Source organism: Lagopus leucura, unplaced genomic scaffold, assembly GCF_019238085.1.
Source record: "Lagopus leucura isolate 7727_CA_CO unplaced genomic scaffold, USGS_WTPT01 Super-Scaffold_100001, whole genome shotgun sequence".
NCBI classification, from domain to species: Eukaryota; Metazoa; Chordata; class Aves; order Galliformes; family Phasianidae; genus Lagopus; species Lagopus leucura.
Window position 1 is genome coordinate 99,295,654 of NW_024962262.1, and position 27,778 is coordinate 99,323,431.

The 27,778-nt window shown below is 38.5% G+C and overlaps 1 protein-coding gene across 1 annotated transcript in view; it reads right to left on the minus strand.

Moving 5' to 3' along the window:
- POLQ (DNA polymerase theta) overlaps positions 1-27,778 on the minus strand; it is a 55,815-nt gene that overhangs the window by 11,513 nt on the left and 16,524 nt on the right. Inside the window, exons 11-26 of the mRNA XM_042867893.1 lie at positions 24,469-24,611; positions 23,112-23,316; positions 21,576-21,718; positions 18,919-19,112; positions 18,489-18,613; positions 16,796-17,039; positions 12,874-16,010; positions 11,707-11,850; positions 10,936-11,126; positions 9,226-9,466; positions 7,998-8,191; positions 6,264-6,401; positions 4,719-4,893; positions 3,534-3,669; positions 1,078-1,196; positions 27-211 (exon numbers count right to left, since the gene is read on the minus strand). Of these exons, the coding sequence (XP_042723827.1) occupies positions 27-211; positions 1,078-1,196; positions 3,534-3,669; positions 4,719-4,893; positions 6,264-6,401; positions 7,998-8,191; positions 9,226-9,466; positions 10,936-11,126; positions 11,707-11,850; positions 12,874-16,010; positions 16,796-17,039; positions 18,489-18,613; positions 18,919-19,112; positions 21,576-21,718; positions 23,112-23,316; positions 24,469-24,611 (5,714 nt within the window). The remainder of the gene's footprint in view (positions 1-26; positions 212-1,077; positions 1,197-3,533; positions 3,670-4,718; positions 4,894-6,263; positions 6,402-7,997; positions 8,192-9,225; positions 9,467-10,935; positions 11,127-11,706; positions 11,851-12,873; positions 16,011-16,795; positions 17,040-18,488; positions 18,614-18,918; positions 19,113-21,575; positions 21,719-23,111; positions 23,317-24,468; positions 24,612-27,778) is intronic.

Below are 27,778 nucleotides of genomic sequence, written 5' to 3' on the forward strand. Positions count from 1 at the left end.
TTTTTTTTTTTTTCCCTGAAATATACCTGCTTAGCTTGTTGCCTGGTGCTGTCTCCAACAGCTTCAGAATCAATCATCTTCCATTCTGCTGCGATGCTCTTAAAGATGTCAGTACCCCTGTTCAAGGCCTCAATGAGTCGACAGTCACGAGACAAATGGGCAAGGATCCTCAATTCAAGCTGACAATAATCAGCAGCCAAGATAAAGCCACCTGAAGTCAACAAATTAGGACAAGTCATCATTTTATATATTACTCCAACAACATTCCAACCACACAACTCTCCATCTCCTGAGAAACAGAAGGTTTGAATTGCATCTTCTTGACTGTTGACATAATTTATGTCCGTGTGGGCACGTGCTACTAAACCACAGAACTTTCTTTCATTTGCAGCTTATCTCACAGAGGCTAACCACAGTGAAAAGGACTGATGCTTCTTAGGTAGTTGCACCTTCTGCAGTGGAAGTTATATGCAGCTGTTTCTATGCAACTTCAGACTCTGTTTTTTTGTGAATACTTTCAGGAATCACTTTTGCATCTGGTAAAAGTTCTACTTGTCAACAGTAGAAATAAAATCAAACCTAATAATATCTAAAATCCATCAAATGTACCCAGACAGTTATCTGTCCAGGTGCTTGTGTACAAATCTAGCACCTGATGGGAATGCCCAACACAGAGACCAGACCAGCAGGCTTGTATTGAGCCAGGGCAGTGTGAAAACAGGCATTAGAATACAGAATGCTAGATACAGTGTGTATTAAGAGCTCTATAGACAGAGTGCAATTTGTGTATTAAAAGCTCTGTAAATATAACTCCTCACAAAATATGTATTCTTAAAGAGAGAATGAAGGTGTGAACATTTGATTTATAACATTAGAATATTTTACTGAGTTGAAATATTCTCCTTTACAGCCTTCCTGTGAGTAATTTTGAGACCATGCTACCAACTGCATTTGTTTCCCAAGGAGGCTACTCAGATATGTACTGTCAGCAGTTCTTAACTCTTCATCAGATCTAGGATGTTTTTGTTAATTACATTCTTAACAAATAGCTTGCACAGAGAGGGATCTGAGTGTTACCTGGGAAGGGAACAAAGGCATGCCGCATGCTAACTGAAAACGGGATTCCTCTTCCTTCAGCTCTGTCTTCAGCCCAAGCATTTACACCATTAGGCAAAACACTGGAATGCTTTCTACCTCTGTGGAGACAAAGAATCACTTTTCTTCACCAATTTCTAAAACACTGAAAGATGCATAATCATTTTTGCCACAAAGAAGCCATGCATGCAAACAAGACAGTAACTTCTATTCCCCAATCCATAAAAAAAATTGACTATGGGAGAATTAGCCAGAGGCCATATGCACAACCGAATGGATTTACAGAGCAGATTTAGAAGTAATTATTCCTATTACATTCAGAGTTCGGTTCAGAAATTGGGTGATTCCACTCCAAAACAGGAAAGATTAAAAGTTCCAGATCTGTGATAAATGCATTCCAGAAACAAAGCAAAGACACTCTACAGGAATCTTGGAAATTCAGTATTCCAGCCTGAGTGCCAGGTCTTTTATTAGTACTGGTCTCTTAAGTGGAACATCTATGCTACCCGATTGTTGATAAAGAATCAACTCCCCCACCCTAGCACCATGAGTGTATGAGTGCACACAGACATAGGCCTTTAAAAATAGAGCTGAAGTTGCAGATGACATGCTTATGACATACAGTACATTTCCTCGCTAAGGACTGAGCAATACATGGACCCCAAGGCAACCTTATTTTCTTTCTCTCAAGGTTTGCTTCAGTCTCCTTGCCCCAAAGTCCTGCCTATCTGCAGCTGCAGATGGAATTGTATCCATCAGTGCAGCAACTAAACACAACTGTGACATTTAGAGTGCACAACTGTGACTCTTCTTCCATCAGTCACCAGCCTGCCAGCCAGTTGATTATGTTCTACACTAGAAGTCCAGTCAAAGCCCTTAATTAACCTTTGAAACTTGGGTTAGGGACTGTGAGATTCTAGCTAATTCCAGGAGAGCAAAGTGTGGAAGACATCATCTGCTCTTCCTTTGGGCACTCCCTTTTCTTCTTATTCCTTATCTTTTCAGAGATGGCAGGGATCAAGATGAAGGACTGCATAAAAATCATGGAAAACAGGTTGTATGATGCTGTTGAATGGAAGTTCCCAACTTCTTTAAATGAGTAATGGTTTTTATCACTATCTAATTTCGTTATATTCCTTTGGTCAGAAGATTCTTAGAGCAAGATGAAAGAGAGAACCAAGCACAGTAATTACAGACAGTTTGGATTCAAGTTCAGGAGGCCTATCATATTTGGACTACAAGACAATCTCTTTTGTGCCAGCAGTCTGTGATTGTGCATCTTCCCAACACAATGACTTGATAAAGGAATGTAGAAACTTGCCTAAAAAGCAGGCCTTTCTCAAAGTTTAGCAAGGACTCCATTCCTTCAACAATCTGCTTCTCTACAGAACCCAGCCCCCTCTACAACTGTCCAGCTAAGCTACTGCAAGCCCAAGCACTGCCAAGCATTGCTGTTTGTCAAGACAGTGCTTCTGCCTCCATGGCTTGGTCTGGTTCTTTTTCTAGAGAAGAGGCATTGTGAAGATTCTGTTACTTCTGGGCTCTCTTCCTCTGATCTACTCAAGGCACAAGGATATAATACACATGGTAAGAAAAGAAAGAGAGAAGAGCCAGAAAATTTCTGAAAATTCTCACATCTTTCTGTGCGAGAAAGATGATAAAAGCCACTCAGGTGACATATATATGACAAGAATTTGAGTGGAAGAAGAAAAGAAACTGAAAGGACAGAATCTCACCACCAAGTATGAAGTCCCTGGGCTCAGTAGCTGGCTGCCAAAAGTCAACTTTGCTACTCACATAGACTTACACACACTTCTAATTTTGACATCATTATATGCCAGTGAATAGGGTTCTTAGATTAAAAAAATAGATTCAGAAATCTTGCTTTGCAGCCATACACTTTCAAAAGCCTAGGTGCTTTTGAAGGCTGATATCTTTATCACACATGAAATTACTAACAAAGAACAAAAATGTATATCCGTGTTCCCTGACACAGGGAGATGTACAGCATAAAATGGTTGACCTCTCTTCTTCTTCTTCCACAATATCCCACCCCTCTTCAGCACAGCTTTTAGAAAGTTAAAACAGATCCTAACCAGTTAGTTACTCTTCAGACTCACACTTTCCATCCAACAGTAGCATGTATAACACTAGTCTGATTGCTGCTGAGATTCATAAATGACTATAAAAAGTAACTACATGAGGCCACGTGCTATCAGTATTATTATATCTTTCACATGTCACTGATTTTTTTCTTATTTATACTTCTGAATCGAGCATTTTTGGTATTTATTCCCCTGAAAGTGTAAGGGAAACACTGAGAAATTAGTCACATTGACAATGACAGCAGCCACAGGCAAAGACAGAAAAAAAAAATCACAACTCAACCACATTTGGATCAGGGGAGTAAACACAAACTTTGCCAAGATCCTCCTTACCTGACCCTGGAAACAGCACAAGAATAAACACCTCTATGGGTTCTGAAGGGTGGGCTTTCTTCAACTACAATTGGCATTTCAATCTCAAAATCTCTTGGCACATTCTGGATATTTGGCTCTGCAAAACTTACTCGACCTGAGAAGGAAGATGAGGTATAATTAAATAAGAGTCCAAAAAGAAGCTCTCCAATTGGGAACACACCAATCTCTCCAATTGGTTTTGCATTATAGTGCAAAACACAATTGCCAAGTGTTTTGGGGAAAAGAAAAAAATAAAAAAGAAAACTGAAGAAAAAGAAAAATAATTTATGATTAATGAGCTCATGCTAATTAAGCTGGTTCCTGTGCAACATTTTCTTATAGCTAACAGGAAATTCCAAGATTCAGAATCTGTTCTGGGGTCAGAGATTTGCAAGATAATAAGCCAGAAATAAATTATACTTCTCACAGGACAATTACATCTATGTAGGTCTCTCCAAAAGTAATGCCTCCTATTTATTTTCATGGAAACTACAACAGATGCAAAGAGTGCATTAACACTATTTGGTAGAGAAAATTCTCAGCTACAACACACCATTTTTCAACATAGTAACCATAATTAGCTATGTATTTTTATTATCAATGAACAAGAGCCTGCATACCATGCTTGTAAAAATCTGCACCAACAGAGGTGACTTACTGTCACTGTTGCCACTGTTGAAATGCACTACCCACTTCCTCACTGTGCTCACACCCACTGTTTGGTCTCCATAAACATTCAGCAAACATCAATGAATGTTGATGGATGCCATTTTTTTCCATACGGAGGACTCATGTTACATACCCTTGCTTCATACATGCTTCCACGTCAGTTGCCATTTCATCAGACTGCCCCTCTGCTGCCATCTGTCATGCAGTAACAACGTATAATGGAATACTGGTGGGAAGGTTCAGCCTCTACTGCCATACTGCCAACATCCAACTCTGACATTGTGGGCCAACATAATAAAACAGGAGGTGTTACTTTTGGAGTAAACCTCATATTTTAACACATTTGGACTTACAGGACAGATTAACGTGAAACAGATATTTACGTATTCTCATTTGGTTTGAAAGAAAGCACAAGCTTGATTTCTTTACTCTTTTCCCCACAGAAAAGCTGTCAAAATTCAATAACAAGGAAGGATTTTGCAGACATTTCTTTACCTGTAGCTGTGTGAGTTTGTGACACTGGATATATCCTTTCCATTCCTAGAGCAGAATTGAATCGTTTTTCCCTCTGTAGTGGAAACACCACTTTAGAAATGGCATTGTTGATTCTTCTCCATTCCAGTATGAGCCCTGGCAACGGGTGAAGTGTCTTTAATTTCTCCAAAACATCCTTAGTGGAGAGAAACACAGTTGTAATTAATTGCCTTAAAAGCTTTATTTATAAAGCTTTGTCTTGCAGCTTTGTGGGAAGAAGTATCTCCATCAGTGAGCTTCCAGTGTCACTAACTGTAAATCAAATGGATATCTCTTCTACTTATACTGTCTACACCAGAACAATGAAAACACCAAAAGACACAAGCAAGGCAATGACGTCTCTTTGGTCTTCTTACATCCACACATCCACCATTATTGGTCTGCACCTGAAATGAGCAAAAAAGCATCGCTTGCCATGAGTCCTCTATGTTGCCTCCTCTTGCATAGTGTTAATGATTCTCTTCCATTTACTTGTGTATTTACCTCCCTGTTGGAGGTGGGCAGGCTTGCCCATGGTAGGTGTTGGAACTAGATGACTTTTAAAGGTCCCTTCCAACTCAATGCATTCTATGATTGCTTCCTATTTTCATGCTAGGAACACAATGAAGCTCTTGACCATGCTCCTTGAAAGGCAAAGTTCATCACTAGCAATGAAGGGACCAAAATCAAAAGATAATGTCATGCAAATATTTCTCCAGTACAGCATTTTTTGTATGCAGCAGGCTGTTATTGCCTCTGCCTTTTACATCACAAAAGGAGGGAATCCTCACTGTGCTTTTGCTTCTCAGTTCTTCCACCACGAGAATACTTAATTCTTCACTGCTACTTAAGTTTTAAAGATCTTTAAAGATTTAAATATTTGCTTTCCAGTCACTGACTACTCTGAACAAGGGGACACAACAACACGTTAATGAGTACTGAAAACGGGGAACATAGGTGTTAGCCTGCATCACTTGTCTGACAAGAGCACCTATTAGCCTGCAGAAGTTGATATTATTGCAGCTGCACAGTGTCTAGCACCTGCTCAGCATGTTGATCACCTTCACATACATACAAGCTTTTGAACTACTAAATTCAACATGCCATAACATCAACCATTCTGAAGACAAATTCTGTGAAGCACCAAATGTAGACTGGGCATTAGCTGGTAGGGAAGATACTGTATTTAATCACCGTGATATTTAAGTGCCTTTCAAGCTTATGTTGAAAGACTCTTTTACTATTGGCTTTACAAAATTATTAACTATTTTGGTCTTGATTCAAATTCTGCCTGACTATTCTCATTGAAACTATTAGGTCCTCACTAAAATTGTGCTTTAGAAGATTAGGAGGAGTTAACAGCTCTGCTAAATGAGAAGCCAAATTTAAATTTCCAGTGGTAACTGGAGGAATAAAAGGCAAGAAAAAGTTTACTTTTGTCTCAATCAACATATCTAATTCCAACAGTACATGTGTGAAGTAAGAATTTTTCAGACAATTTCAGATTAGAACCAGACTTTACTGTACCTTGGTCGTACTGAACTGCTTGCTCAACCTAACCCGGTTTCCTTTAATAGTTGTTCTTCTGGTGTAACCCAGAGTTTTCTTGTTCCCTTGAGCTTTCATATCTCCATTTTGTGGCAACTTCAACTCTAGGAACAAAACCTGAAAAAGGCCAGCATCTCAGATCAGTTTCTGCACGCTACTCCTAGGAGAATGCAGCACTTGAACAGCTTATTACAGCCAGAGGATAGCAGGAAAGCCCCAAGTAATTAAAAAGCTGATTAAAAATCTATGCTATCAAAGTCATCTCTCCTTATTTTAATTAACTACAAAATGCAATCTAAAATATCATTTTCTAAGTACTGTAAGTTTGAGTTCAGATGTATGTTTTTAGGAAAGGTAATTAACTCCATCCATTAAGTGAGTTTACTACTTGATGGTAGTAAAAGTAAAAGTAAAAGATGGATACTTAATTAAGTGAGCATAAAACATGGAATTAAGAAGACTAAAAATGGGAAGAACATCAGTGAAGAAAAGCAGTGTTAGTGGAGAACAGGCTTCAGCATAACAATACTGGCACTGGAGGAGGTGGCCACAGAACAATAGTTTTTCTAACAAATTGCCAAAATCTGGAAAATGAAATACATGCTCACTGCTTGACAGATACAAAGCAGTTCTTCACTTTCCATTCTATGCAGCATTATACACTGTTTTACAGGTATTGCATTTAATTTCACCGCTGGGAGAAGGGAACAGAAGTTTCTCTATCACAAGTTTATTTAGCACAAAAGTTTTGCTGCCACAAAATAAGAAGAGTAAAGCTCCACTAAACTATAAAAAAATACTTCATGTGATTTCAAACAAGATTTCTGTATGAAAAACAAGCAGAAAACAGAGAAATATTTCTTCCCCTTTTCTATGAAGCAGAATAAAATCAGAGTTGAGCATTATTTGAGGAGTTCTAACTCACACAAATACTGCAAAACAAAACTTCTGCATTTGCAACATGGGTGGAATATTTCTGGAACTTCCTTTAATGAACACTGTTTGCAAATTCCATAACAAGCCCCTCAAAAAGAAATTAGTGTATCAAACAGAACTAATCTGAAGAAAATATATGCAGAGCATTTCTAATCTATTCCTGGGATGACACGAAACATACATAAAAAACAGAAAGTAATGTTCTTCAGAAATAAAAGTATTAGTAATTCAAATCCAAATCTGTTTCTTAAGCTTTTTAAAAAGGAATCCATTCTATAAACAAATGTTCAGATTCTTAAAAACAGATTGCAATTCTTCCTAAACTTGTAAAACAATCTTCTCTTTCATGTCTGTGTTAAAGACAAAAGCAATATCCCAGCTTGTTCAGATCATGTGATACCACATCTAGTGTATGTAAAATACTGCTGTTGCATCAAAGCTATTCTAGCCCTGCACCATTAACCCAAAATAATCCAAAAGCTTTTTGACTGGCAGGTGATCTCATGCTTCATGAGGAGCCAGGTCCTATCAAGACAACAAGTTCATTTCCACTTCATTTCTACCTCCTTCATTCTGCAGAACTTAGCAGAAATCATAACGATCACTATCAAGCAGAAGATGCACAGCACCTTGCAGGCAGCAAGCTCATAATGAGCACAGACAAATAAATTCTTCATACAGAGTCTTCCCATGAGAGTTTTTCATTCAATGTAAGCTAGAACACCTGGAGGATATCTTCTGAAAAGTACTCCACCTCCCATCCGAGTTCTCACATACCTCTGCAACGTCATCAGGGCTGGTCAAGGAGAAACTATGGCCTGCCAGTTGATAAGCCTTGGTCTCAATCTCAGTTAGTTTTGCTTGCATGACCTGTTTCTGGGTTTCATATGCTGCTGTGCTAAAACCAATGCCATTCAGCTCCAGCAGAGCCAAGCAATAATGGTTGGGCATCTCCACTTTAGAAAACACATCTGGAATAAGAACAAATATCAAGAAAAACTTCTATAACACCAAGAACATATTAACTGTCACAGATTTGTCAAAAAAAATTTAAAAAAAAAAAAAAAAAAAAAAGCAACAGGGAACCCTTGGATTTAAAAAAACCCAAGTGTCCTGACACACTGAGACCTTTTAATAGACCTAGTTTAAATATTTCTGTTTCTGGAATATTTCATAGTAAAACATTTATATCAAAAGTTGGTAAGTTAACTTCTGTCAAAAAAAGCGTTTTTTTTCCTAATACACATCTCCTTGGATATCAACATTTTATGAACCGTGGATGTGATTAACGCAAAGCTTTCTAAATGGATAAACTTTCATTCCACCACCTACATCTTTTAAAAAAGTTCTAAGGTTTAGCTGCCAAATTAAGAGCCTAGACCCCACATCACCACAACCTCTTTTCAGGTAATTATAGGGCACAATTAGGTCTCCTCTGAGCCTCCTCTTCTCCAGACTGAACAATCCCATCTCCCTCAGCTGCTCTCCATAAGACTTTTGCTTCAGACCCCTCACAGCGTTGTTGCCCATCTCTGGACACACTCCAGCACCTCAGTGTCTTTTTTGTAGTGAGGGGCCCAAAACTGAACACAGTACTTAAGATGCGACCTCACCAGAGCTGTGTACAGAGGGAACAAACACAGAAAGACCCCTCAGAGTAGCCAAGGTACTCACCTGGGAGGTAAGGACCCTTTTGATTCACAGATTTTAAACAGACTATAATCCAGATGGGTTCCTCAGCCAATGGAACCAATGGATACTCAGGATACAAAAAAAGCATCTTAAATCCTGTAATGAACTCCCAAACTCTCCTCTGGTTAATTTGTTTTTGCAAAACAGATGTATTTCCAAAGAAAGTTCCCTCTTTTCTTCTAAAAGATTCGATTTTTACCACAGAATACACTTGAATAAGAAGTCCCAAACCTCTTCTGTTCTCCACTGATCACTTACTTTGTGGTAGTATAGCTACCCTATCTCTGCCCTCGAGAGGAGGAGGTCTATTTACCTGTCAGATTTTCCTTCTGTAGTTCACTATGGAGTTGGTTCATGACATTGAAGATGAGCACAGACTCTATTGCTGCTCTGTACCGCCCAGAATGATCTTCACTGGAGCTAAGCCCCAGGCTCTGCACCCCCTGGCCAGTGCTCATCCCTTCCAGGAGAGGTAGCTCACTGGGTAGAAAGTTAGTTACCATGTTGTGAAGGGTACGTTCCTTTGAGCCAGAATCAAGCAGCCAACAAGCAACCTTAAAAAGACACTTCCATGAGACTTTTTCTCCATTTTAATCATAATACAAACCTTAATACTTGACTGGGGGTTAAGGCACGTTTATAGTGCACATCATTTTTCATTTGTCAGGCAGACTGGAATAATTTGTGAAAAAGTTACGTGATTTCAGATAAAACTTCTAAGAGGTCATGTCACTTACATGCTTTATTCTCACTGAAAATTAATTCTACAGATTTGAAAGTCTTGCCTATTGTCAACTTAAAACATCTAAGGGTACTATTCTTCATTGTTTTACTTATATCATCCTAAAACAAAGAGGATTCAATATGACAACCAGGATCAAAATGTGTTTACAAACTCAGTTTTCAGAGTAAAAATCAGGACTTGCTATTGATCTAGAATATATGAGCCAAGCTGAGCTCTTCTATTTTCTCCATATCAGCACCAACAGCAAGAATATTGTGAGGCAAATTTTATTCTCAGTAAGCCTCATGCCTCCCACTGTTTTCAAAGCAATTCTGCTCATAACTATATTTCAAATTGTTGTGTCAAAACAGGATGAAGCACAGGTTTCTTTTACGTTGTCTCTGACATACAAGCAGAAGATTAAAAATGCGTACATATGTAGGGGTCTGTGGGAGGTGTGGGGGTGTGACTGTGTATGTATGTATGTATCTATTCATTGCATTGCTACAATGAATAAGTATGACTCCTTTTCATATACAGAACAGTGTGGGGAAAGGTGCTACTTTTATTGCTCTTTAATTTTATCCGAAAGCCACACATCAGTATGAAAAGCTAAGTTTGTCCTTCTGTTGAACAGCTTTGCTACTTACCTGCAGGCTTTAATATTGCCTTGATGCTATTCAGCCCACACATGATGTAAGATATAAATACCGACCCTAGAAATTTCTGTACTTCTAAAGCTTTTCCTAATAAGGACAAGAAGGCCATTTTAACTCTTTCAAGAGTTTCACTTGAATTGTACATGACATTCATAACTTTTGAAATTACATATAAATTTAGTTTTGTTTTGAGAAAATAGTGGTAGTAAAGTAATCCAGACACACAGCAGATAAACTCTTCGGTAACAAAATCTTCTAATCTCAGATTCAATAATATGATCAGAAATGCTTCCAACATTTCAGTCTCTGGCTTCTTATAAGCAACAGTACAAGAGTTCAGCCCTGTCCACTACGACGGGTGAGATTTAAACTTATCCTCTCAATTTAAGTATTCAGGAATGAAATATTAATGTGTTATAAATAACATTGAATCTGGCCTGTTTCTCTTGTAGGCAACATGAACACGCACCTTGCATGAAAATTTCTCTTAATATTGTTCTACATTTTCCACTGGAAAAAAGTTTCCCAAAACCCTCTGATGTACATTCATATTCAAATCTAAATTACAGAAGCACCAGAAGGTACTCCTGCATTTCCACTTATGTGTTTCACCCAAGTTAAATTTCTTAATCCTGCCAACCTTTGGGTCCTCAAAACTTCCTTCCAAGGAGATGCCACAAGCCAGCAGCAGGGTCTTGTAGTGCTGAATGAAGTTATACATGACAAGTGAGCGCTCGTGCTTCTCCTGCAGGTACAGCTGCAGATGATGCAGTCTCTCTGTTACAGATAGGTTTTTGTCCAAAGGTGGTGGTGCCAAACTCGGACTGATTTCTAAAGTAGAAAATGCAACCGTAATCAACATTTTACCCAATGTAAAAGAAAAGAGAGATAATCTTAAATGCAAGTAACTAACATAAAAAGAAAGTACACTACGACAGTAAATTCGTAACAATAAACCTATACAGACTTTATCTATTTTTTCAAAATAGACGTGATTCCAAAAAACATGCTGTGTTTATACTACTAAATAAGGAGGGCCAGGAATCAAAACTTAGCGATAAGAGCAGACTGGGCCTTATTCTAATGTCAGATTTAGAGTGAAAGCTAAAAGAGGTTGAAAGAGAAAAGCAGGTAAGCTAAAGAGAACGCAGGAGTAAGTCAACACGTAAGTGGTCCACCACACGAGCAGCAGTTCTTTGCTTGTGCCAATCACCTGGTAGTACAAATCTATACATAGCAACTTGTTCAAGCCTGCTGAACACTTAAAGTGATGAAAAATAACATGGTTAAATTACTCCATCACACAACTGAGCTGAGTAAGGAATAACCGTAACACTTCCAAAAAACTATCACAAGTACTTTCTTGAAATGCATTGTCATATAAAGCATCACAGCCTGTCTGCTCACTTACCAGTCTGGTCTTGCATCTGCTGTAAAGATATATAGTAGGCATCTTTTCCACCCCAACAGACTGCCAGTCCAACTACCAATATGTCTTCACAGTATTGGACAGGAAATCCATCATCTTTGACCTGCATCCACTGGGGAGAATTTCCTAAGGGAATATTTTTAAGTTATAATTACAAAATGACATCTATAAATATAGGAGAGTTTGGTTCTGGAAAATGTAGACACATACAGCTGAGCTTAAATTTGTTAAATGTGAATATATACCTTTATTTCTATCTATATGGAGAAAATATCTGTGTTTCTCTTTTTTTTCGGGGGGTGGGGGGGGGGGAGGAAAGGGGGACGGTGAAGATGTTTAGGACACAGCAGTTTCTCTTCTCTTGTAGTAGAAACAATCACGAATGCAGCATTCCTGCAAAACTCCTAGAAATCTCTTCAGAAGTTCAGGCAGAACAACACTGCTTCCTTTCACTCTGTAAAACGTTACAGATTTGTCCATCGAAACTATATTTTCATAGAGAAATATTTTTTTGTTGTTGTTATTATGATTATACAATAGCAAAAACTGTAACTCCATCTTATGTTTTTTAAGAAATAGCTTATATGGCAGCAAACAATCTGCAGCAAATGCATACTTCTGTGGGAAGGAAAATTAAACACTATTGCAAGAATCCAGAGGCTGACCCTGAATTTCATACATGGATACAGTTTACCAAATTAATATTCTCCAAATGTGGAAATATTTGCTTCAGAAGCACTCTCACAAGTACTGCTGCCTGGTAGAGACCCTGAACAATCCCTAGAGGTCACTGTTAAATACATAATTTTATTTAAATTTATACTAAAATTTATGACATGGAATGATACGTGTGATAAAGGGACTGCACAACAGATTTGTTTAAAATTAGATATGAAATGTTAAATACGTTTAGATGTTTTCATATATACAAACAAGCTGCTAACACTTCACCGCAACCAGCAAAGAACTAGGAGTACAGTGTCTGACATCAGTTCTCCATTCTCTACTAACATTTATCTCCTTTGCTTTACTGAGATAGACAACATTAAATTAGTGCCAGTAATTTTCCTCCTTTTTCAAATTCTTTTCTTCATCACTGCTGCTTTAAGCTGAAGATGCCATCATGTTGTTCACAAACATGGAACTAACCTTGTTTGAATCTGCCACCAATTGTTGATTTGGTTGACAAAAGACATTTTCTTCTTTCACATGCCACTGAGATGGAGAATCTGCTTTTCTCCTTCCATTCTGCAAGAAAAGTCTGGAAAAGTGTTTTGTCACCTGCTACATCAACAATAGTGAACCCTTCAGCACTTGAGGGAGTGAGTGGAAAAACATCCTGAGACAGCTGCAGTGAAAAGTCTTTGTCTATAGTGGAATCATCTTTTATCTCATCAGCCTCAGTTGAGGCTACCCTCCCAACTGCCTGCTGCTCCACGTCACTCTCACAATTGTGCTGTGGCAGAACCAGTTGCTCTTCATTCATGCTGGCAACCTGTCTCTTCCTTGCAGATTTCACAGAGAAAGATACAGAACTTTTTGGAAAAAGCTCTTTGGGAGGTGTTGGAGGAATAAATCCATTACAATTATCTGGTGGAGGATAGGATGTCCTGTTGCTTCCCCTGAGCATAAGTGTTACACAGTCTGATTTTTGATTATCCGAGTCTTTTGTTTTGTTTTCTTTAACTTTGCAATAGTCTTTTAAATCCCAACAATTAGGCAAAGGCTCTAGCTGATGATGTTCAAATTCAAAAATTGCATCTGGCTTTTGATTAGCAATTGAAGCAACTAAATTTCCTTTCAGACAGGAGTTTCTTACATTTACTTGAACAAGTTCAGTGCCTGAAGGACTAGGCCATTTGTCTAGTACATCCTGAAGTCCTGGACTCAGTTCAAACGAGTGGTCAGTCCACACTAATGGATGGGTTTTCTTATCTAATACTTGCTGGCTACACTGGAGCTTTTTACCATGATCTACTTCTAAATCCTTTGGATTGGAATCATTTTCACAAATCACCATGTTTCTTAATTTAGACTGACCGTGAGATGTACAAGGAAAATCTCCTAAAAAAGTTGGGGAGTTTGCATGATCTAAAACTTCAGCTATGAGATCAGAGAATACTAGAGATGCATCATTATTCTGTGCTGGATCCTCATGCTCCCTCCAATTGTCACTGGCATCAGATTTATTCTCAACAAGACCACCTGCAGGAAGCAAAGCTCCCTGCCTCCCCTCAGCTTCCTTTCTGTCAGTTTCCATGATGTTCACAGCTGAGAGATCACTGACATTAGTGAAGCTATCATCAAACAACAAGCCATCACTCATATTCAGGCTTGTATCCATGACAGGATGGTATTCTTCTTCCACAAAGTGCTCCCTATCAAGAGGGCAGGTTGCACTATTGGGACCTTTAGAAGCACTCTCCCCTTTCAATGAATTTTGGGTCTGATAATACTGTAGAAAACTATTCAGCTGAGAATCAGTCACTGAGTAGTCACTTCCTTTGAGGACAGGTGCAGATTCTATTTCTTTTGCTACAGGCTGTGCATTAAGGTCTTCAGACTCCAACATTTTGTTACTGCAGTGCTGATCTGTGTTTTTTATAACATTATTTGTTGTGATAATACTTGATAAGCCTAGTTTCCTTACTGTTGCATCTAGCCTTTCCCCAGTAGCATTCCCAGACTGCAAAGTGCTCAGTTTCATGGAGATTTCCTGCTGAGGTACTACTGCCAGTTCTGAATCCTGTATTCCCTGCTGTCGCGTGATTTCAGCTGCTGCCTCCTGTTTTATTATCCTCTCGGTCTGAGTATCCAACTGGAAGCTATCTTCAAAGTCTGTAGAGACACAAATCAAACCAGAGGATGGACAATTCTGAACATCATCTGCATCACAAATAGCTCTGAATTTTACTATAGAGTCTTTCATAAAATCCTTAGGATGATCGTAGCCTTTTTGTAGTGCTCCAGCTTGTAACAATTTTCCATTAGGTATTTTGTTCCCACTTATACCACCATTCTGGATCTCAGCATGGTAGAATTTATCACCACCAGGACAAAAGTACACAGACTTCTGTTTCCTATTGTCATCAAGGACACATATATTTCCAGAGCAGTTAGTGTTTACATTACAATGACCTGCATCTAAAGCAGTATGCTGCTTATCAACCTTCAACTCAGCAGAGCTCACATCTGTTTGCATTTCACTGATTTTATTGTACGTATCAGCAGTAGTTTTATTTCTCTGTATTCTAGCCTTAGAAGGTATTACTTTACTTTCTACATTATCATGTGTCTCCTTGTTGATGTGTGGAATACTCTGTAATGTAACAGTTGCCTGAAAATCTGCTCTCTCCATATGCTTGCCTTCATTGGAGTTAGAAAGTTCTGTAAATAAAATATCCAATTTATCTTTTCTCCCTACATTATTTTCCCTCATTTGTACAGAATTTGAAACCTTTTGAGTTACAGACATTTTTTCTGGACATTCCTTATTGTTTTGGTCTGAAAATAAGTTATCTTTAGAAATGCTGGAGAGGAAAGCAGAAGGTTTTTTAATGTCCATGATAACCACATTTGAATCTTCAAGCAGTGACTTCTGCAGTTTTGAAGAAGCGTTTTTGTTCCTAGTCCGGTTTAAATGTGTGTCCTCACTTCTTAACAATCTAGAGGCTGAAGACATTTTTGCTAATGTTGGTGTCTTTCCTTGCTCAGTATGGAGTTCTGGATTTACTTTTTTGGAATCTGTCTTGTTTTTGACCCTAAGAATTCCTTCCACATTTTCTTTGTCTCTGCTCATATTGGGCCATTTTCTAGCACTGTGGGCAGTATCACCATTTCTTTCATCTGCTTGAGCCTGTTTCTTGCATGTGACTTCACTCTCAAATCTAGAGCGTGTTGTACTACTGCTTAGCCGCATTTTATACCCCTTTTTAGTATCTGATATGTTTCCAGACTGAGAGCCAAGGCCCTTATGATTCTGAACTCCACACTCTTTTTTGTTTAACATCACAGAAGATTCAGAAGATAGCTCTGCAACTGGCTTATGTAGTCTGTCTTCCATCTCTGACTCACTGCTGATCATAGATGATGCCTCAAGAAAAGACTCTGGGTTCCACTGCACTCCCATCGCTGCCAAGTCCTGCTGAAGAAGTTCCCTGGCTTCCTCTACAATGAGGGAAGCTGCTTCACTTTCTGTTAAGCCCTTCATTCCAGCCATCCAGATGCTGCGCACAGTCCGACGCTCCTCTACCGATTCTTCATCTTCATCCACAGCCCTGCGACCACTAAGGGAAAGGCAACAAACAGATGTGAAATTTATGCAGAAAATAGCAAACAACGTGAGGAGCTGACCTTATTCTGCTCTGCTCCTATTTCAGTTAGTGCTTCTGTGAAGCCATAAATGCATCTTGCTTAATAGGAGATAACAATTTCAGTTTTCTACCAAATTTCAATGATGTCAATGAAAGATATTACTGACTACATCTACAGTGCATACCCTAGAATTCCAAGCTTCTGCATACAAATACGTGCCCCAGATAAGTCCCAGCTCCCTACCGGGATAAAATCTAGGTCTGAATTGATCCTCTTCCGTGAACTCATGCAAAGAAAGGTAACCTCAGGAGCATGAATCAGGGAGTATCATGGCAGGTATCATGGCAGAGTCCAACAGGTACCTGATGTACGAATTTTGCCATTACACTAACAAGAAAATCTCAAGAGAATCTGAAATTAAATACAGTAATAAACTATGCACTCATTTGATCATATGGCAGAGCACGAAAGCATTAGTCTTTTAGAGGCAGCAAATAGCCTCCAAAAACCATTTTCAATTCAGGAAGAGGAAAATTCAGGTCTCACAATCTCTTGCTGCAAATACAATGTGTTATTATTAATTTCAAAGTAATCACGTAATTACTGTGATCAGTCACAGAGACTTACAAGTTATTTTTAAGTAACATTTAGCAACAAGTCCCAAAAGATTGTCAAATTTAATTACAGGTTTCATCCTGAAATCCTTCACCTTGTAAATGAACTTCTGACTTGACTTCTGGACTCACTGATTTCTCACCTTTTGAATGGTACTGAATTCTTCAGAGCAGCTGCCACATCACCAGGATTGGCTTTAGCAAGATCAGCAACTGTGACAAAGCCAGCGTTGTAAAGCATCCTGGCACGCTGTGCATTCAGCAGAGAGACTCGTACCAGGTCACAAAGCTCCCTGTGAACCCCAAAAGTGAGGCGGCTCTGGAACTGGGAGAGCAACAGCTCCATGTTGTGCCAACCCAATCGATTACAGAAAACTGTTACCATGCCTGGAACACAGAAGGTGCATCAGTCTCAACTCCACATCCGAACAGTCATCCTCTTCACATTTCTCTTTCCCAGTACTTACAGAAATGGCCACCTAATTCATGTTTATTACAACATTCTGCTTAGGAACTGCTCTTGCAGAAGTCAACTTTATCTAGAACTAAATAGTTCATAAGTGAGGTAGAAATTCTGAACAACACTGCTTTTTTAAAGACTCTAGTTATGCAAATATGAAATGAAACACATGCATATCCTGTAACAGGATATAAACCAAACACACTGAAGAAGAGTGGAAAAGCAATGATGAGAGGCACTAAGAGAAGGCACTCTGCAGTGACGTCCTTACAAGAAGAACTTGACTTGCTCAATTTCAGTTACTGACAGCACTACAGGAGCTAGCGAAGTTCACTATAAAGATTATAGCTGCAGTCCTCAGAACATTGGAGGAGGAAAAGAGCAGGGAAAAGACAGTTTCTTACTCATAGATTGTATTTATAAGAGTATGAAAATAACTGAAAGACACAGCACACCTCACTGCCATATTTTAACAGTAATTACAGAATACAGCTTTTTTATCATCTCTCCTAACTATATGTCATGTCAACAGTTCATTTTACTTTCCAAATTACTCTTGAACCTGCACTTACCTACTTGATTGCTGAAAAAATGATTAACACTGGGAATAGAGAATTGTGAAACCATTATAACAAGAAGTTATTTATACTATCAAAATTAATTTAAACTACTCAGCATCAGTTGGCGTGACCTTTTCATTTTGGGGCTTTGACTCATGCTGCAACCCACGCATAGGGTTTCACAAGTTGAGATAAAACCGTATTAGAAACTGAAGCTCCATCTACAGAGTAACGAAAGACTTGGTTTAAATAATAGAAAGAAATTCTCACATGGTGAGCAGCTACCTCTACTCTTACACAGCTGTCTGAAAGAGGTTATGGTAAATATGACCTCTCTGACCTCTTGTTATTTGGTGATAAATGACCTGGAAACTATCCACTCTGATTTTAAAACTGTAAAATTATGTTTTATGATCATTACCTTTGTAACCAGGAAAAAGCCACTCTGTCTCAGAGATCCAAGACCTAACCCATTCTGAAATGTTCTCTTTCTGATACAGCAAAGATTCAGAATTGACTTGTACGTTTTTTCACACTTAGTATCAGACAAACTTTGTTTCTGCACATTACACAGATGGTTCCCATAGCCATTAGCATGCTTCAGCACTGCTTGATTTCACCCAGCTGGCCCCATTCCCACAGCATGCACCGGGGTTCCATCTTAAAGCAGGGGCAGCCACAGATAAAGCTATAAATTTGGAAGTGGTTTTACAAGACTGCTTGTTGTTATACACTGTGACTCTTATCTCCTTACCCGGAAGGAAAGAAAATAGACTACCTGAAGTTTCCTGCTGAGATTTTGCGCACAAAACTCACCTGCATAGGTGGCAGCAGACTGCTGTAAGGACTGAAGTTGGCCACGACTACAACCATATTTGTTGGTCATATCTTTTAAGGGAACTTCACTGATCAAATCCAGGAGGGCAAGACTGGTGAAAAATCTAAAGAATAAAGAAAAAAAGCATCCTCAGAGATCATCATCCAGGTCACATTAGAGTACTCTGTGAACGGGATAGACAGAGTAGTACTATAGCATAGCACAATAAAGAAACACGGAAGTTGGCTTCCAAATAACACGACACAAACATCTTCTTGGTACAGAGCACACTGGGCCCATGGTGTCTGTAGATATATCTGACCTAATCAGGTCAGTCAGCAAGAAAACCACTCCCTGAAAACAAAGAACCTATCAATTCTTCAAGCTATAGACTCCTGTCTTTGCACATTCAGATCTGTTTGTGGCTACCTTTTGTGGATGGCCATTTGTCTGTACTGTTTTTCGGTTTTAGCTGTAATTTTGCCTTTTACAGAGCGAGCCAGAAAGCCTTCTTCAATCCCCACCAGCTCAGCCACACGCTTCATTGAGGCAGGCAGCTTCTCCCATAAGCAGAAAAACTGGTACCAATCAATTGTGGTCCAATCCTCGTACACTGGGGTGACCTAAGAAAACAAGATAATGCCAAAAACTATTTCGGAGAAACAGAGCAGCTCTCAGTAAACAAAAATGCAGTCTATAGAATGTGCTTGAGGCATCCCACACATAACTCAGAGGCACTGAGTCATAACCATGTACCTTGAAAAAAGTGAAAGATTTTCTAACCTAGTTTTTTAATATTTGTACTGATTAGATATGAGATATGATATGATTCATGTGGGTATTCTAACAATGAAAGAACTTGGAATCTTTGCCAGATCGCTCCATAAATCTGAGCCACTGTAAGATTTTTTAAGTAGTGTTTTTATTCTCTTTTAACAAAAGTGACAGATTATCTATCAGCCTCTTAGAACCACAATAACTACTGCCATAACACCTGATAAAGCAGTAGAGAACACAGGTTTTGCCAGTACTTATTGAACTTTACCTTGAGGACACTAAGTCTCAACTATTACTTATACTAACAAAAAAAGCTATTCAAAGCTTTCACATACTTTTAGACAGAAAAACAATTCTGTTATCATTCAGTCAGCACAGTCAGTTTGAATATACGAGGGTATAACCAGGGCTGTTCAGTCTGGGGAAAAGTAGGCTGAGGGGAAACATTATTGCTCTCTTCCAGTGTCTGAAAGGTGCTGACAGCAAGAGCAGGGCTGGCCTCTTCTCACTGGTGACAGGACGAGGGGAGATGGCCTCAAGTTGCACCAGAGGAAGTTTAGGTTAGCTATCAGGAAAAACTTCTTTATAGAAAGGGTTGTTAAGCACTGGAATAGGCTCCCCATGCAGGTGGTTGAGTCACCATCCCTGGATGTGTTTAAAAACCATTTGGATGTGGTGCTCAGGGACATGATTTAGTGAAAGGTTGTTAGAGTTAGGGTAGTATGGTTAGGCTGTGATTGGATTTGGTGATCTTTAAGGTCTGTTCCAAACTGAGCAGTTCTATGATTCTATGAGGGAAAAGAACATCTCCGTATCTGTATCAACATGCTGCAAGAGAAAAACAAGACATAAAAGGTGGAGACCGTGTTTAAATGTCTGCTATTGGTTGTCTTTTTGCCATTTGTTTTTAAAGAAAACCCTTATCCTAGACTAACATTTTTGTTTTAATTTAATTTTCTAAAATACAACTTGTTCAAATTCATTTTTGTAAAAGTAATAGACTCAAGCCTGAGAAATTGAAAGCATTATAGTGGATAATTCCCCTGCAACTCATAAGAAACCTGTAAAGAACAACACTTCTATTTTAAAAAAAATCTTCAGCCTTGATAATGAATGAACTTTGCAAGAAAGTGCTTTAGACTGGGTTAATGGAAGCAAATCTCAATAACATTTTGCTTGAAACTGTATTTGATTTAAAATAACATCGGACAATCTGCTGCAACAACAAAATACAAGATAAAAACAATTTTTTTTAATCACTGACTCTACCTCAGAACATCAACAGAATTCTTTTTTTTTTTCTTTTTCTTGTTTTAGAGGTACAAACAGGGAAAAATTCACTGTTGCATAGCATAAAACAGATCACTTTGCCTAGCAGGAATAGAACAAAATATTATGTGGTCTTCTAGAACTACAGAATAATGTGTAAATATGGGAAACTAGTAGGTTCTAAATAAATAAATAAATAAATCCATTTCAGTCAGTAACTAGGCTAACGAATACAGCCAAAACATTCCCAACATCCAGCCTCCCCTTGATTCCTACTTCAACAACACCTATAATGCCAAGCAGATTCTTCTCGGCGTGAACTCTTTTTTGATTAGTCTGGTAAAGAGAATATACTTTACACTTAAGGAGGCTAAAGACATCTGTCAAATCTGGGGTGATGCTTCAATGACAGGCCTCGTAGCCATGAATTCTAAGATGTTCACTGCAACTCCTCACTAATCTTGACAGGTTCATGATTTCTTCTCCAAAGGTCTCAAATAGCAGTTTTCAAGTGCATATGCACATAACCCTTGACAAACTCACAAGATTTAGCACACTCCTTCCTTTTGCCCTGGCAGGATCATCAAGCAAATAAACTCTATCAGAGATAAATAAACCCACAAGCATCCCACTCACAGGACAAGAAAAATCACAGAGTTCTCAGAGACTTTTTGTAGGCAAAATAGATGCTAAACCCTCCAGTGTTTTCTGAGCCTCCAGATTCCAAACACAAATCAAAACCAATTAGTTTAATCATCTTCAAATGTCTCAGAAAAATTGCAAGTATTCCACCTCTAAACCTTACAAACTTCTGACATCTTTAGAAGTCAGGGGTGATAAAAATGGGCTTACGTGGATATGCAGCATCAGTCTACACTATGGAAACAGGTTAGCTCAGAAGGACTTTTTTCCATCAAGGATTACTCAAGCAAGGTAGAAAAAAAAAAAAACACGTGTCCATAGAGCCATGAATTGTTTTCTCTCAATCATTTCTTTTGATTTTAAAGTAACAGATTCAAAACAGAGAATGAAAAACCTACCAGATAGACAATATGCAGATCATTCTCCAAAACAAAGCTTTTCATAGCTCGCTGTAGGTCGGAAAAAATTTCCATTGCTTCCGTTGGTGAAAGAGAAGATGAAAGAGTAGCAGAGCCAAGATGTGTTGGATGAAAAATCTTTGCTGTTAAAAATAAATAAATAACACATAAATACACATTTAAGTGTAAGTTTATACCTCACATTCATATTGCAGTGTGCATGGATCTCTCCAAAAATAATGCCTCTTATTTACTTCCAAGGAAAAGACAACAGATACAAAGAGCACAATTACATCAGCTGATAGAGAAAATTCTCAGTTACAAAACACTACTTTTACACAGACACCACCACTAGCTGTGCATTTTTGACAGCAATGAACAAGAGCCTGCATGCCATGCTTTAAAATATCTGCAGCAACGGAGGTGACTCACTGTCACTGTTACCACTGCTGAAACCACCACCCACTGCCCCACTGTGCTCACATCCACTGCTTGATCCCCAGAAACATTCAGCAAGCGTTAAGGAATGTCAACGGGTGCCATTTTTTCTGTGTGGAGGAATTCAGTGACACGCATTTGCTTCACACACACTTGCATGTCAGTTACCATTTTTCAGACTGCTCCTCTGCTGCCCTCTGTCACACGGCAGCAGCATGTAATGGAATAATGGTGGGAAGGTTAAACCTCTACTGCCATGTCACCAACATCTCTCTCTGCCATCACAGGCCAACATAATAAAATAGGAAGCATAACTTTCAGAGCAGGCATCATATTTTACAGATTCTATTAACTTTTTCCAATTGCTTTTTCAAACAGAAACGGAGTACTGCTCCACATTGAAGGCAGGAAATTAGAAACAATAAATTAAGATATTTTCTAGAGCCTACCCTAGGTTTTTTTAGAGGCCAGATCACAAGTTTTGATCCCTCTAACTACTGAGATTAACACTTATGGTAGCTATTTTAACAAAAAGCATCACAATTCCAGCTGACATTCTGCCTAGGAGTTAATGGACTTTTCTTTCTTGAGACCATCAAGTACATCATCTTTCCTTAATAAAAGACATACAGTCAAATTGTAACATGGATTCTATTACTGTAAAGAGTCTCATCTGAAGCCATCTTAAGAACATTGCCCAAATAAGGAGAAAGTGCAAACTAATGCAACGAACAGTTCTAGTACAGTACTTCACTCTCCCAGAATGTACCAGTTCTTCTTCAGAAAAAATTAAAATTATAGTCTATAATTCATCTGCACAAATCCTGCAGTAAATGTTCACCTTTTTTAAAGATAGCTGAGAAACCTGTAGATTAGAATGTATCAGTCTTAAGAGTGATGTGCAGAGGCCTTCCAAGAACTCATGATGCAAAAATGTTTAAGCAGGTATGAAGACACTTCCTTAAAAGCTAAAATCTTCTTGACACCATTAAAAAAAACAAATGCATCCGACATTTACTCATCTGCAAAAGGTACACTGGTTGAAAACTGCTAACTGCAATCACTAGTAAGAAAAAGAACGCAGAACAACAGTGTTACCTTTCTTATCATTGGCACATTCCAGAATCTGAATGAATTCATTCTCCAGCAGCCATGCTATACAAGCTTCAATAGGTCCTTTCTGCACTTTGTCTTGTTCTTTCTCATTTTCTTGCTTGTTCTCTTTCAAGCTGGATGCAAGAAGAGTGCAAGAGGCATAAGTCTGCACATCATCTGGAGTGCTGGCAACTCCACTCACAATGATCTGTTGAAGGAAATGACTTGCTCATCTTGTCAGAGAAACAGCAGGATAGAACATCAGATCTGAGAAAAGACTGATCCATCACCTACTCAAATTTTAAAGAACCATTACAAGAGAAGAACATGAGGCAAATTAACTGCCAACCTTTAAGAGTATCTCCTGACAAAAAGTTAGACACTTTATCAAAAAGTGAAGGACTTAATAATAACCTTATCCTAGTATTTTGAAAGTGAACATGAACAGAGTAGCAATTTAGAATTGGGACTAGATATAGGCATTTTGCTTAGATCATATTGCAATATGCATTTATCTATTTATTATTTGTTTTTCACATAACTGTTTTTCCCCTGTGGGTCACTTACCTATGTGCATCTTCCTTGAGACAGAACGGTATTTCACTAAAAGCTCTCTTTCATGACTTCAGAGGATTTATTTCATGTAATAAAGTGCTCCCACCAGAAAGGAGGACACCTTTAGATAGTTCTTATGTAGAAAAGTAAACTCAAATTTGGAATGGTCTGGTTAAAATTCTATAACCATGGAATCACAAACCAAGCTCTAAGTACAAAAGATGCTTTCATAAAAGATAATAGGAACAGTACAGCAAAGAAGATCACTCTACTTAAAATGTCTAAGCTCAGTTCAAGCCCAAAATCAACTTTGGAAAAGCAAATAAGCTCATCTATGTGAAAAAAATGAACATTTATTCCTTTTTTAATGAAGTTTCAATGATTTCTGGTAAAAGAAGCAAATAATTTTAGGGCTGATATGGGAAAATCTTTAAGGCTCTACAAATGTTATTTAGCCTTAATCAGTCTAGCAAGCCTCAGGAACTGGTAATATACAAGTATTTCCTATTGAAGACTAACAGATTATGTTATTATGTTTGAAGGTTAAGAATTACACACAATTCTGCCTGCAGTTTGAGTATAAATAATGAAAAAGCCAAGCTTAATATCTTGCTGGAGAATTCTTAACATACAAAACAAAATGCTAAATATTGCAACAAGCTGGCATATTCAAATAATTTTTTTCTGAAGCTGCTTGGGTTGACAAGGAAGAAACAAAAGAATGTGCACATAAAATATTTGATGGTGTCACAAAATAAACTGGCAGTGCAGGCTGTGTTCTACTTTCTCTCCACATGTCCTGTACCTCAAGTATTGCTCTTTTCATGCTAGAAGCAACACCTTCCCCTTCTCTTCTGAGCAAACAACTGCAAACAGGCTTGAGAGATCCCTGAAGTAGAGCAGTTCCTTTTGATCTTTCTGATGGCTTGCAAACCAAAATGCTCTCACCTATGCGGGAAGAAAAAGAGAAGAAAAAAAACCAAAACATTAATGACATCACTGCATCTCAGTATTGAAATAGCTACATACAGGTCATTGAGGACATTACTGGAATGGAAAGCTGCAGGCACTTTCGAAAAAGCTGTGTAAAAATATTAAAAACCTTTTTGAGGTTTCAAAGAGTATATGGCCTTTGCTATTTAAGGACTCCAGAGATGCATAATATTTAAGAATTTAAAGCTCAGAGAAGAACAAATTTCAAATTTTCCTTAGGCAGGCTTTATCAAATCAGCTTTTACCATCTCCAGGGATGGGGATTGCATAGATTCTCTGAGCACCTGCTTCACTGTTGAACTACTCTTACTTCTTGTTGTGGAATTGACTGGAACAATGACACACAGTGGCATCATTTTTTTTTTTTTTTTCTATGTTAAACTGACAGAATTATTAAGTTGAAAGGATCCTCAAAAGTTAGAATAAAACATACAAGCTGCACATCACTTCAGCAGTTTGTGTTAAGTCAACCAGGTTCCATTCTCAGATATCAAAGTAATTCAGAATTCCTTTGAAGTTATTAATCTAACTGTGCATTCTCTTAACTTTCATAAATATAAATTTGTATGCGCACTGATCTATCCATATATGCACATACGTGCACAGGCTTATAAAATCTTAAGTATCCTGAATGGCTTCCACTGAAAGTACATCTGAGTATACCTTACCTAACAACATCTAATAAAGAATTTTGAAGTTATCCTGAAAATCTATGGAAGACGAAAAAAAGGTGAGCTGTGAAACAAGAAGTAAAAATAATAAGCTAATGTATTTAGGAGATATTAGTACAGACCACAAGAGGGAAACGCAATGGTCACATAAAGCCAAGGTTTTCTTCAAACAAAACTATTACAGAGAAACTAGGTAACTAGGTCCCTAAGAGACACAGCTTTGCCAATTGTCACAGAATAGATGAATTCTTGTCTCTGACAAAGAAGGGAGCATTAGTTTTGGATTAGCTGAGCAACAAATATGTTTTATTATAAGAAGATTTAAGTGCACATAGGCTGAAAACCAAGGTAATTTTGTCAGTTGATATCTTAGTAACATTCTAGGAACATTAAGTTATGATAAGACTATAGCCACAATAATGCTGCAGTAATAAGCAAATCCAGAGTGAATGAAAACACAACTGCACAGGCACAGAATAAATACTACAAATGCACTGTAGGTTAAGTAACCATATACAACTAAATATAACTACGTAAATGAACCGAAGGATGAAAGACATGCTTAGAGGATGTCTCTTTGGGATTCACTTATCCTGACAGGTGAAACTTTCGACACGTGTTGACCCTGTAACTTTTGCCACTGTTGAGAGAGGCAACATAACAAACTGCCTGTAAGCATTTTTGTGAAATCATAGCTTATTTTGATTTTAGCAATAAGGAATATCAACTCATTTCATATTTAGGTTATGATGTGACCTAGAATTCTCTAGGATAACTTTGACACCTCAGCATGATAAATGTAACAAAAAAAATGGATATTCACATTATTTGATAGTCACTCAAGATTTGGGTGGAACCCTTTCTCAAAGTGTAGCTGTGAAATTGAATCCATTAACTGCAACCTAGTAAGTAGTTTGAAAAAATAAAAGAAGGAACTGAGCTTTTTATAAGATTCCTCACTGAACATTTCAGATGAGAATAAAAGTCTTGGCTAGAACCAGATTCAATAAACACTAGACTATTGGCTAGCCAGGCAAAAAAATACTCAATTAAAAGCAGTTCAAGTTGGTCATTAGGAAAAAATTATTCTCTGAAAGAATGGTTAGGCACCAGAACAAGCTGCCCAGGGAGATGGTGGAGTCATCATCCTTGGAGGTGTTCAACAACGTTTAGATGTTGTAATAAGGGACATGGCTTAAGTGGGGAAATCTTGGTGGTAGGTGGAGAGAAGGACCAGATGATGTTGGAGGTCCTTTCCTACCTTGGTGACACTGTGAAAAAAAGATTGTATTATGTTTTATACATAATAATGTATTCAACATATCTCTACCTGTAAGTGGAAAAGAAATAAATGTGTTACCTGGTTTCTAGTTTTGTTTGCCAGTAAAACTTTACCAGTGACTTCCTGGCTAGATTCTCCCCTCTGATTACTACCCTTCACTGACAGTTCTGGCTGGCAGTGACGAATTTGCTGAGAGAAGCCTAAGGGCTATCAAAAGGGACTTCAGAGGATTAGGGTGGTTAGTTTTTGGAGAGGAAGTATAGAGTACAGCTTATCCCTTCAGTGGCAAGGAGGGATACTGAGAGGACCAGAAAAACCCAAATAAATGATAAAAAGTTTAGAGGCTGATACCACCACAGGAATTTGGGGTTTTTCTGAACATGGGGCAGTTCACTCAGCACCTGGCCTGATGACTGCAGAAGGGTCTCAAAAAGAGAAACAGATCCTAGCTTAGGAGCTGGCAGAGCTCATTGACAGGACTTTAGGCTAGGTATGAAGAGGGAAGGGGATGAAACAAGGCTCACTAAGAAGTGAGTCTGGGGGAACAATGCCAGGACTGTGGCTGAGGCCAATGGCTCGGCTGAAGTGCATCTACACCAATGTAGGCAGCATGGGAAACAAACTGAAAGAGCTGGAAACTATTGTGTGGCAGGCAAACTATGACTTAGTTACCATTGCTGAAATATGGTGTGTTCGCTCCTGCAAGTGGAGTACTGCAGTGAATGGCTATAAGCTCTTCAGAAGGATAGGCAAGGAAGAAGGGGCAATGGCTTGGCTCACTATGTTAGAGTACATTTCAGTGTTGTAGTGCTTGGGGCTGGGAATGCTAAGATCCAGCCTCTGTGTGTAAGGATCACAGGGAGGGCAAACAAGGCAGACATCCAGGTGGGGGTCTGTTATAGATTGCCTAACCAAGACGAAGAGACAGTCAAGGCATTCTACAGCTCCTGGCAGAAGTTGCACAATTGCCTGCGGTTGTTCTCATGGGAGATTTCAACTTTCCTGATATACGCTGGAAATACAATGCAGCCCAGAGGAATCAGTCTAGGACAAACATGTCCAACCCACAGCCTGTAAGCTGCAAGCAGCCCAGCTCAGCCTGCAATGCAACCCGCTCACTGGCAGCAGGTCTTCCCTGCTTAGCAGGTACCCATCGCTCATACCAACCA